Genomic DNA, 12180 nt, shown 5'->3' on the forward strand with positions numbered 1-12180 from the left:
AGCTGTTACTTTGTGGGCTTTTTGTAGGTGGAAGGCTGTGGAGGTCAGTTCCCTGAGAACAGATCGTGAATACTTAAGGACTTGTGTCTTCCTGTGAGGACTGTCTCTTAGGCCACATTGCTTGCAAAGGCAATTGAAGTCACAGGCTAAAAAGCAAAGTGATTTAGCAAGGGTTATAATATCATAGAATTTTTTGAGTTCAAGGGTTCCTTAAATATCATCTAGTCCAACACCCCTGCAGTGAACAGAGACACCTACAGCTACATCAGGTTGCTCAGAGCCCCATCCAGCCTCACCTTAAATGTCTCCAGGGATGGGGCATCTACCACCTCCCTGGACAACTGGTTCCAGTGCCTCACCACCCTGACTGTAAAAGACTTCTTCCTTACATCTGTCTAAATCTCCCCTTGTCCTGTCACAACAGACCCTGCTAAAGAGTCTGTCCCCTTCCCTCTTATAGACACGCTTTAGATACTCAAAGGCCGCTCTCAGGTCTCCCTCAAGCCTTCTATTCTCCAGGCTGAACCGACCCAACTCTCTCGGTGTTCCATCCCCTGGATCATTTTTGTGGCCCTCCTCTGCAACAGGTCTATGTCTCTGCTGGACTGAGGACGCCAAATCTGGACACAGCACTCCAGGTGAGGTCTCACCAGCACAGAGTAGAGGGGCAGGGTCACTTCCCTTGACCTGTTGGCCATGCTTCTTTTGATGCAGCCCCAGATATGTATAGCTTTCCGGGCTGTGAGGGCACACTGGTGGCTCATGTCCAGCTTACCAATCATCTCTACCCCCAAGTCCTTTTTGACAGGGCTGTACTCCATCCTTACATCCCAGAACTTGTACCAATAGAGGGAGCTGCCACGACCCAGGAGTCTGTGAGAAGGACTCTTCAACCATTAGCAGAGCATGCTCTGAAGATTTTTATGTAGTTTCTTGCCTTTTCTAGAAGAAACTTGCCATTCATTTCTACAGAAGTTTGCATAAATCAATCTTTCAGGTTTCAGTCTTGTATTAGCACAACAAACGGTGATGAACCATGCAAGCTATTAGAAAAATCCAAAGAGAGAGATTAAACAGTAGCTCACATGGACCTTGTCCTTGTGTAGTGGACAGACATAAGAAAGTTTTTACTTCTTTTAGCTCCAGAAAGGAGTAATACATGCACCAGCCTACTAGCTCCAGATTGAGTCAGGGTAGCACATTGTAGCTGAGAGGGCTCCAAGACTGACCTAACAAAGAGACAGGTGGTCATCTCGTCAGAGTGCTGCTGCCAGAGAAGTCACCAGCTCCATGGTGTTGCCACACTGTTTCTTGTAGTATGCCTTTGTGACAATAGTCAAACACAGCAATTAATGAATGCCAGCACTAAGTAACTAGAAAAACTATGTAGTGACAAACCAAGAAGAGGTTAACATAGTGCAGCTTCACTAGTTTCTTCAATAATAATAAGGCAGGATACAAGGGAGCAGTTAGGTCAAGTGCCTTCACGGTAAACCACAAAGAGCACACCACATGTTCACTAATCCTATAAGGTTTGCTTGTGTCCTCCTCTCACCCGAGACCTATGCATTTATCCATGGATTTTTATAGCAGTTATCCTTAAAGACATGATGATTTTTTCAGCCAGGTAAATGCAATCTCCACTCTGCAATTCCCAAGCATCACACTTGCCATGTCAGCAAGATTTGCGTGGTATGACTGGAAGAAGAGCTGCGTAACAGCCAATTCGAGGTGCAGGAGGAGGACAATAGCCTGCAAATTGCATTGGAAGCAAGTCTGAGTGCACATGGAATCCACTAGTGAATCATGAAACGCTTCCTCCCCACAGCCCAAGGCAAGGAAACTTGAACAGCAGTTGCAACCATGACTAATACAGAAAGGTGTTGACCTGGTTCATCTGGAACGTTTCACAGAATCGCAGAATCATAAGCACTGGAAGGGCTCTTTGGAGAACATCTATGCCAATCCCTGCTAAAGCAGGATCCCTAGCATAGGTTGCACAAGAAAAATGTCCAGGCAGGTTTTGAATCCTTCCAGAGAAGGAAACTCCACAGTCTCCTTGAGTAGCCTTTTCCAGTGCTCTACCACCCTCACAGAAGTTCTTCCACATGTTTGTATGGAACGTCCTGTGAGCCGGTTTGTGTCCATTGCCCCTTGTCCTGTCGCTGGCCATCAGCTAAAAGAGCCTGGCCTCATCCAGCTGACACTCACCCATTAGAAATTTATAAGCATTCATAAGACACCCTCTCATTCTTCTCTTCTCCAGGCTGAACAGTCCCATTTCCAATTTCCAAATGTTTTTGTATACTAAGTACATGAAAATTAACACAGACTAATTACCTCTGACACAAAACCACTATGTATTAAAGTTGTAGCAGCATAAAGGGAGCAAATGTTTATGAAAAAGGGAGGGATGCATTTACTGCCTGCATGCTATGGGCAGAGCTCTAATGAGTTTCCTTAAAATGGGAGACATCAGCAGCACTATTTATAACCCATAAGAGTATTAGGGTTCAGACATTAATACTCAGAGCAGCATCAGAAATTCTACCACAGATCCCATCCCTGGGAATATTTAGTTAGCTTCTTCCATGACAGGAATGTCAGGAGGGATTGAAATGATGTTAGTAAACTGCTATCTATTCCAATTTTTGTGCTCTCGACAACATGGGGAAAAGCCATCCCCTAAGAAGGTAATGGAACCATGCACTGGGAGGCCCAGGGTTTATGGCAACATTAGAAAAGTTACCAACAAACAGATTCAACTGTAGAAAAGCATCTCATGTAAAACAGTTCACGTGCAGTTCCAAACCTTTTCTAAGTAAGCTGGAGAACTACAACTCACAACAGAACTGAGCTGATAGCCTAATACATCTTGCTCTGCAAAGAAGCCTCACCATCTGGGGCTAGAAACCAAACCACATGCTTCAAACACATGGAACTCTTGTTAAACACAGGAATCCACACTCTATTTCAAGTTTTCCAACACAGGAAGGTATTCTTCCCTAATTTTAAATTTAATTTCAGCCTGTGAAAGTGCAGTTCTAACTAATAAACAAAATCCACAGACCAAAAGGTTTTATGCTTTAATTTTTGAAATCCAAATAAAGGACCACTTTATTCTAACAATGCTTCATAGAAACCAAGCTGTAGGCATTGCTGCTGCTACAGGATCCTGTTAGTGAATAAATACAGAGTAATGAGTAAAGCAAAGTCATTGCATATTTTAACTTTTTAAAAATTTACCTGGTTATAAACTTCTCCTCATTGATGGCAATAGAAGGCAGATGCTGTGCTTTCATAGTCACTTTCTTCATTTATTCAGAAATGATGAAACTAAACAAAAGGAAAATATTTTCACTAATTCCATTAAAAGACTGAATGGTAAGCACAACAACAAAGCCTTAGTTTGCAAAGCAAAGCCAAGTCAGACACTGAAGCTAAAGGCTGAATAAATCATACTTCAGCTACTTTGTACAGAGCCTTAATACCCAAATATTTTCCATTCCTAAGGAAAAAAAGCCATAGGCCATTCCCACCAGGTGTATCATAGTAGTTTAAATCCTATGCACAACATACACCATTACTTTTTCCAGTAGTTTTTGGAATACTCCAGAAATCTGTGACTATCATTCAGTACTTAGTAGACTGAAACCCATTTACTGCTAAGGATTCATTTGTTAATTATGGACAGAACACTGCCCAGGGTCACAAAAAAAAAAGTGACTCAGCAAACCACCCTTAACTAGGTTTGTGAGACCAGACAAGGAAAAAAAGTGTTTATTACAAGCAAAATCCTGCAGCACACAAAGAAACCAGCTGAAGTATTAAAGTGAGAACAAGGCTATAATTAAAGTGATTTAGCAATACAATTTACAGCTCTCCATGTACTGATTTCAGCACATAGTGCAGGCAAAAAGCCAGACTCACGAGACTCCAACAATGCATTCTTCAGTAACATAATTATGGAGTCTTGGCTGCTTTCTTTCACCCTCAGGTATTAGAATAAAAGGTAAACTGAGGAAAGTAACCAAGAAGACTCAGAAAAATCAAGATTGACAACTGATACTATCCTGAAAAAAAAAAACCAACAGCCCAACAAGTAGCAAACAGCGGAAAAAAAAATAAGAATCACAATGCAAGTAGTACAGTCTCCAATGACTGCACTAATTTCTACTTTAATTTCTCTCAAACTGAAGCATGGTGACAGAGAAATCTGCCTAGCATCACTTGATGTCCATTATGATGTCAGACCTCGTGGAACTAGCCTTGTAAAGGATGTCTGAAAATCAGTTTGCCTACAGTAAAGACAAACAGCATCCAGGAAATCAAGTTAGAAAGGAAATTAAAGCTTGTAGAGATCACAGCTACCTAAGAAAAAGTGACTAGTTTCTGTGCAAGTGATTCCACACTAGGCAAGCTTATTTTTTTTTAGAGTTAGACGTCAAGGCCATCATAGTCTAAGATGCATGACTTGTGAAAAACGTGGATGAATGAGAAGTTTTTATATTATCTTTCATCCACAGAACATACAGGAGAAGGATGTCATGGGTTATTACACAACCTCTAAAACCAAATGAGTTCACTACTGAAACAAACTTTACATGAGCAGTGGGAGGAAGGATTTTATAAATCCACTGTGTCTTGGGTGGCATCCAGGTGAAGGTGAAATGTATCCATTTACTGAGAGAGCCCAGGGACTTCTGTACAGGGATGAATTTATAGATTAGGAAGAAATTGCTCCACTCCAGTCTGATGTTGCTGGTTACTGAACTCACCTGAGAGGCCAAGAATCATCAGCCACACCTTGAAATCTGCTTTTACGCAATTCACTAATACCTCTGAACCAGCTGCTCACTCTAACCTAATTTCAAAACAGTTTCAAAAGATGCAGAGGCATTCATATGTATTGGCACCTGAATACCTGGGCATATACTCGAGTGTCTTTCCATGGGACATGAAAATACTTGTGAGGAATAGCAGGGAGCTCAGACACCGTTAGCCAGAGCAGCCACTCCAGTGAGCTCTGGCACTGCTCAAGACTTTCCAATATAATTTGACTGTAAAGTGACTCATATGAATGAAAAAAAAAAGTGACCTCTACAGATTGACAGGAGTGATTTTTATTTTTTACACAAAAAGGATATTACCACTGAACTACCTGTTCTGCTAGGTAGTGACAGGCTCCTACTGAAGTATTTGCCTTAAAAATCTTGAAAATACTTAAATCTGCTGGTTGCCCTTAAAGTACTGACAATGAAACCAAACCGAAGTTCATTCAGTGATGGAAATAACCAATATCTCCCCTTTTCCTGTCTCACAGCCCAATGGGCTATTACCTACAGCTGTCAAAGAAGCACAGCAGATGCTTATTGCCTCCCCCAGTCATCCTCATCTAAGCAGCTCTGCTCACCAGGATCACACCACACACCTCTACCTGCTCACCCCAGAGCAGCATGAGGGATGGGGCAGCCCATGCCCATGGGCCACTCAACAGCTAAGCAAACTCATGCGCTGCCATCCAATTTGAAAATTACATGCTCCTGTCACGGTGCAGGAGTTGCCCTGGGGATCTGCACATGTCTGCAAGCTACATTTTTGTAATTTGTTCTTTATGCATGCCAGTAGCATCATTTAAGTGAATAGATGTCACTAAAGCATGATTCAAGTGTGTTAATTTTTCACCTTTCTCAAAAATGTATAGCTATGGCCACCTATCCAACAGTATCTCTTGACTCACTTCCTGTCAGACAGATGTCCTCCTTAGGTTAACTTGGGCTAGAACCCCAAAATTCCTTCAGAGAGGCAAGATCTTGAAAGCTGGACCTTGGAAGGACCGACCTCATGGCCTGAGACCTAATAAAGAAAAAACTTAATGCTTGGGAGAAGGCTGACCAAAGCCTAAAATACTTTTGCTAGGAAACAAAAGAAACAGAGGAGTAAATTGTGTACCACAGTTTTTAAGTTTTTGGCTTCAGGGAAACAGCACAAGGACAGGGATAGAGGAATAACAAAGCAAGTAAGAACAAAAGTCATCACAGATTTTTACACCAGGATAAAAGGATGCAGCTGCAGGAGAGGGCACTCGACCCACAAGCTCAGCTGAGCAGCAAAGCAGCATTTTAGTTCATATTTAATAGCCTATGGAAGAGGCTGTGTGCAACAGCCTGGATGTGCTTCTTGACACATTCATAGATTAAGACAGGGATTGCAGAGCAAGCAGTGTGCTATGCAGAGCTCCTATCAGTGTTAAGAAGAACTGAAAACACAAAAACTCCTATGGATTTCAATGTATTTTGAACCAGAGCTTTCCAAAGCTATTCCAAGAATATAGGAAGTAAGAATCATGTGAGTGTTCTCAGTTTCTCATAAAAAGCCACAAAGCCCAGCCATCTATTTATCACAAATCATATTTACTTGGCTATCAACACACACACAACATTTTGTACGGCACAGGGAGCTTTGCACTGTAAAAGTGATAGCAATACAAATACTTCAGTAATTTTTTAAACTCAGCAGTGTCTGGTATTTAGCCCATTTTTGAACCACTATCTATTTCTAAAAGAGTTTAGGATCTATTCATGTACGTAGAAAATCCAGTATCAGCAGAATATTGCTGATCAGTCTTTATCTAGTCATATGCTTTAGTTCTATGAGTTTATATATATATATATATTTTTAATATGTCCTCACCACCAAAGCAAAGACCTAATCACAAGAAATTACTTATTTCAAACAATTGCATTTTTTTTCCACTGAAAACAAGGTGGTTTTGTTTGTTTTAAATCTTCCAGTTACTCTTACATTTCATTTTAAAATTCACTATTACAGTACAGCGCACTGAACTACTCAAATATGCAAAACAGTGCAACCCCTCCACTCATGCAGCTCCAGACCAGCTTTGATTACTGAAACCAAAAGCAAGTTGGTGTTCAACACTGAACATGGCCCCTCAGCACCCAGAGGCTCCCTCCCTTTGCACGAACGGCGACTGCACAGCAGGGCTTCACCAAGCGTACTTCAAACATGACGCACCCGTTGCTATGAAGTTCCTTTCTTTTTCAGGTCTCTCCAGACAGATAGCCTCCGCTCCCCACACAGAGTAGCCAAGGTCACCACACAGTCTTTACAACCTTACTGGTGACTGAGCGACGGGCAGCATAGGGTCTGCCTCCTTTACCACAAGGGTCTCCATGCAAGCCGCCTTGAGATTTAGGAACTTTTTCCAAGAATTTCCAGCTGACTGAACGTTTCTTCTTCCCTCTGGCACCCTAATTACCTGAAAATAATCTGACTCAAGTTCTGGATGACTGCGAAGGACCTTGCTTTCCCCTGACACTGCAGGCTACGCAGCTAGCAGAACAGCTCCAGCTCTTCCGTTTCACTTACCTGTGCACACGGGCAGAACAGAAGCAAAGGAGTACCACATACCTTGGAAGAAGCATGACAGCATGGCACGAGCTGACAGCTACCTCTGCTTCTCTAAGGAACTCACAGAGCTGCTAATTACTGTTTTGCTCACCAAACTGGGAGTGCTGGATAGCCAGGACACTCCCCGCACCTCGGTGCATGTCGGGAGTGTTCACCTTCCCACTTTCCTTCCTCTCCACCGCTGAGGGAGCGCTCCCTGAGTCACAGCTGCACCTACGGGAGGCTCCGGTTAACACTTTAATCACTAACCCCATAATGAGAGGCAACCTGCTGGCGCTCGGCAACTATTTGCTGACAGAGTACATCCTGAAACATCCTGTGCTGAAAGCACTGCTAGTCTTTAAACTCTTCTCATGTTTGTTTTCTACTCCACTGGATAATGTGGTTGTTCCTTCTCTGGATATGCATAAGTCTCTAGTGTTTAGTGGAATAAAGAATGCATAGAAGCAGGTGATGTCTAAGTATAAATCATATGGATTTATAATATTATGACAAAGACTGTAACAACACATCTTGATCATTTCATCACAAACAGCTCTCAACTCAATTCCTTGCTTACCCACTCAATATTCTTATGAATATTATTCACTGAGCAAGAGAAAGCACCATTACTTAGCTTAACTGCTAAGCAGCTAATCATATAAGCAGATGTTTAAGCTGTAAAAGAAAATCTCATTATCACAAACCTTCTAAGCTCCTGCTGTTTGTCCAACCAGTTTTAGTAATTTATTCACAGATCAGGCTTGAGACTGAACACTGTTGGGCCGAAGAGAGAAGAGTATGAAAAATACTGGACCTGAATTTGCCTTCATGTCAGTCCTACCACACCATGATTAATATCAAGTTACCTCTGGTTTATATCTCATGCCAGGGACAGGCAGAACAGACCCGTTAATATTTGCTTTTCACACCTACCATTATCCTCTGCTATGCTCCTCTCAAGAGCTAGACAGATGTACATGCAACACAACATACCAGATATTTGGGATAACAGTTCCTGCTGCAGAGCTTCTAGCCCTACACCTGAAAAATACATAACTACAGATTTTATTGGTTCGTATAATATTGAGAAGTCTCTCAAAACACAAGAAGAAGTAAACATGCTCAGTTTAGATTTTTTGCTCAGTTCACCACAGCATAGAAGCTCCACACTGTGGTGAACTTGGAGCTTCACATCAAGCTCCACCACTCCTGCAATGGTTTGACACAAATCCATACAACTTCAACTTGTTTAAATTGATTTTTCTTGTTGCACCTTCAGATACCCGAGCACTCTCCTGACAGCCCTGGATTAAAGTAGAGAGAAAGCACAGCCTACCTTCAAATTCCTAAACCAAGATAAAATCAAATCCATCCATATCTGACAGCTGGGATACCCTCCTGGACACTGACACCACGAAGCTATTTGGTACCAGGAGGTATCCAAGTATTCTAAAATATAAGTGAGGCTAACCCTTCAGTGTTCAAGCTAACAACCAACATTTAAGGTGTTTGGCTGCTGCTGTTGTTGGGAGCGTGTGGGTGTGTGTGTGTGGTGGGGTTGGTTTTTTTTTTTTTTTTTTTTTAAGATTCAAGTAAGTGTTACAGATACCTTTACACTTACTAGCAAGGCTTTGAAAACCCTATGTACTTATCAATTAAATTCATGCAAATGTCTCAAATTAAGATACCAAAGCAGTAAAAAAAAAAAATAAATATTTTAATAAAGGACTATAGTCCTCACTTCCAATTAAACTAGGTGGATTGATTTTTATGCTTGGGGAACATGGCTCAGGTTTGTGTCTCATTTTCATTCTAACACTTGAACTACTTATACCACTGACCCAGTTCTGATCTCATTTAAGTCACCTGTAATTAACTGATAGGCACTTAGTGGAAACTAATCAGGGCAGGCTGAGAGTAAAAACTACACAGGAAAAAAATGTCTTTAGGAGTGTAAATTACAGGAACAAATATTCCTATCCTTTCATAAGATAATAGAACCTCACATGCAGAGTATCATTCCTCATCTTTCTCAATAATGGTAGTTCATGTGCTTTGGAAGTCTAAAAACATCACAACTTGCTTATGAAATGGTTAAATAAAAGGATTAAAATGATTTTTTTTTCCTGAACAGGCAGAGAATACGATGATTCTTGAGTCCTTAAAGGTTATGGTACTTTTTGGCTTCTTACATGATTAATACAAATTATTTTAAGTTAATAAATAATTGGAAGTTGAAGTCCAGTTGTTTTATAACGCGGCCTCAAATCATTAACTGATAGACTGCTAAGTATAGAAAAACATCTCCAACAATAAAAGAAAGAAAAAAAAGCCCCACAAAAAAACAAAGCAAAAGTTTCAGCTTTTGCAGTATACAGTCACAGTAAAGAGGCTGGCCATGCACGATCATACAGGCATGCTGTATTCCAGTGGCAATGTTCTGAGAAACCTAAGTATACACGAGCTCACGAGATTTTTCTGCTTCACAATGAAAAATAAAGTCCTCAATATTTTTTGCCAACAGCTGTTCCTGGACAACTTCAGATCAACATTTCCAAATGTGGAAATGGCTTCTCGAACCTTCTGAGACAGAAATCTGAGTCTCAAATGACAGGATCTGAATTTCACAGTCAAATGCTTTGCTTTACATTATAGAAGTTGCCAGGAGGCACCATTAACAGCAACAGATCAGGGAATTCAGAACAACTGGGTTTACCCTGCAAAGGATTACCCATTCCTTAACAGGACTGTCTTCTGTCATCGTACCCAAGCACCACCAGCAATATTTGTTTAACAGAATGTTTTGCAAACACAGTTGATAAGCATGGCCTACAGAAACAGATGATTAGCTCAGATCACTAAACATGCAAAACATACAGCATTTACAAGGCAATCTCTTTTGGACCATAATCCCTCACACATACCATTTTGTGAGTTTTGAGGCTTCAGGCTCTTAAGAAAACAGAGAAGGAACAGAACCTGCTGTTTGTGGCAGTCTATGTGCCAACAGCTATGGTATTCCACACAGCTGAAAGAACTGATGTGAAACAGGCATTGACCTTTGTCTGAGTAGAAATCTGCCTGCAAGCAGCACTACCTTTAACCTTAAAAGCAAATTGTTAGAGGGGCAGGTCTTACTTAATAGACTGAACCAGCATTAGTCATGCATTGTAGCTTGATGTTGATCATATGTCCCATTAAGTCATGCATTTGATAGTCCCGACCTTCATAAAATCATACATGAATTTTCACCACTTGGAAGCAAAAAACACTATTAAGGGCAGAACCAGAGAGAAGCATCCTGCACAAAAAAGCTGCTATCGCACCAGAGTAAATCAGCTATACCACACCCAGCCAGCCTTCACGGCTCTTCTAGGCCCCTGCTACTTGTTCTCAAGGTTTTCAGACAAAAAACCTCCTGGTATGCTTTTTTTCTTAACTCCATAAACAAGTCCTTACATACTCTTTTACACACATACCCCCAGCCCATCCTCACACCCACCATATAGCATGCTCTTATGCTCTGGTCCCTCCTCTGTAATGGTTGTTGAGGATCATGTGACTATAGCACCTGACTCCCATTTCCAACATGGTAATGATTTTTCTTTAATTACTTCCTTCTTAAAGAAGCTAAGTCATAACACGGTCTGTTTGTATTTCCTACTCATTTTAAAAATACCCTGATCACCTGCAGAGCTCTGGCAAGTTTCAGACCAGTACTCAGAAGCAAATTTTTTTGTGTATAAAATGCAAGAGATATAAAAAAAAAATCCTGCTTCATAGCAATTGAAGCTGAACCATCCCTATGAAGCAAAAACCTCCTAACATTAAATTGGTTTAATGCTAGGTTTGGATATGGGTGAAAGAGCGCTCATGTAAACACCCTGTCATTGTTTACATATACATTTAAGTGGTTAAAAATTTCTAGTCATCATTCTGTTCATACTTGCTAACAGAAAGTACTTTTTTTTCAGACAATTCTCTGTATTGGAGCATCAAATGTAAACAACTTCAACAAAGGCTGACAACCTTACTACCTAGCATTACTAGAACTTACAAACTGCAAGAAAATGGTAAGAGAGGATGGAGAAACTGCATTTAGCGGATGTTTTTCTGAGACTGAGAATATAAATTAATTTTAATAAAAAATATGTGACACAAAGCTATTTGTCATCTCCATGTTTTACATGACGGTAACGTACTCGATCAAATTTCTTGATGGCACAAATTAATGAAACTCCATCACTACTGAAGGAAAATAACCTCTTAGTAAATACAGCATCACTAGGAGATCTAGGATTCTGAACCACAAGTCACCTAGAAAGTGATCAGCTACTGTATTGTTTTCTCATGGTTAGGTACCCAGATAAGCGGTCTGAAGAGCACACTGATACTTATTCCACTTCATTTATTCAAGCAGCTTTCCGGAAGAAAGTCAGATTTTCTTCAAGAGCCATTACAAACCAGAGCTTCTTGTGAACAGATGTGGTGGTGCATCCTCCCAGGTCACTCCGTGATCTCCAGATAAACTACCATTGTGCTTTGATCTTGGATGAAGTGCAGTGAGATGGGATAACAAGATACTCCCTGTTTGTGACCGGAATTCCTGCTCCTTGAGCCACAGCTTGATCTATGGCGTACCAAAACAGTACAAACTGGTGAGCATTAGAACAGCACAACTAGGGGAGAATTTTCCAGAGCTAACTCGCCAAATTATCTTATCCAATAATTGCTTTATCTGCTTGTGGCCAGAGTGGAAAACTTTTT

General features: G+C 41.0%; 1 protein-coding gene across 16 annotated transcripts in view; it reads right to left on the reverse strand.

Annotated features, from left to right (window-relative positions):
• RASSF6 (Ras association domain family member 6) overlaps nucleotides 1-12180 on the reverse strand; it is an 82131-nt gene that overhangs the window by 40853 nt on the left and 29098 nt on the right. For 6 of the 16 annotated variants that reach the window (XM_021394027.1, XM_021394028.1, XM_021394031.1 and 3 more), the window contains exons 1-2: nucleotides 7432-7589; nucleotides 3247-3336 (exon numbers count right to left, since the gene is read on the reverse strand). In XM_021394027.1, the coding sequence (XP_021249702.1) occupies nucleotides 3247-3317 (71 nt within the window). In that variant the 5' untranslated portion in view covers nucleotides 3318-3336; nucleotides 7432-7589. The other 10 variants (XM_021394018.1, XM_021394017.1, XM_021394025.1 and 7 more) reach the window with 9 other exon arrangements.

The sequence above is a fragment of the Numida meleagris genome, chromosome 4, assembly GCF_002078875.1.
Source record: "Numida meleagris isolate 19003 breed g44 Domestic line chromosome 4, NumMel1.0, whole genome shotgun sequence".
Classification (NCBI taxonomy): domain Eukaryota; kingdom Metazoa; phylum Chordata; class Aves; order Galliformes; family Numididae; genus Numida; species Numida meleagris.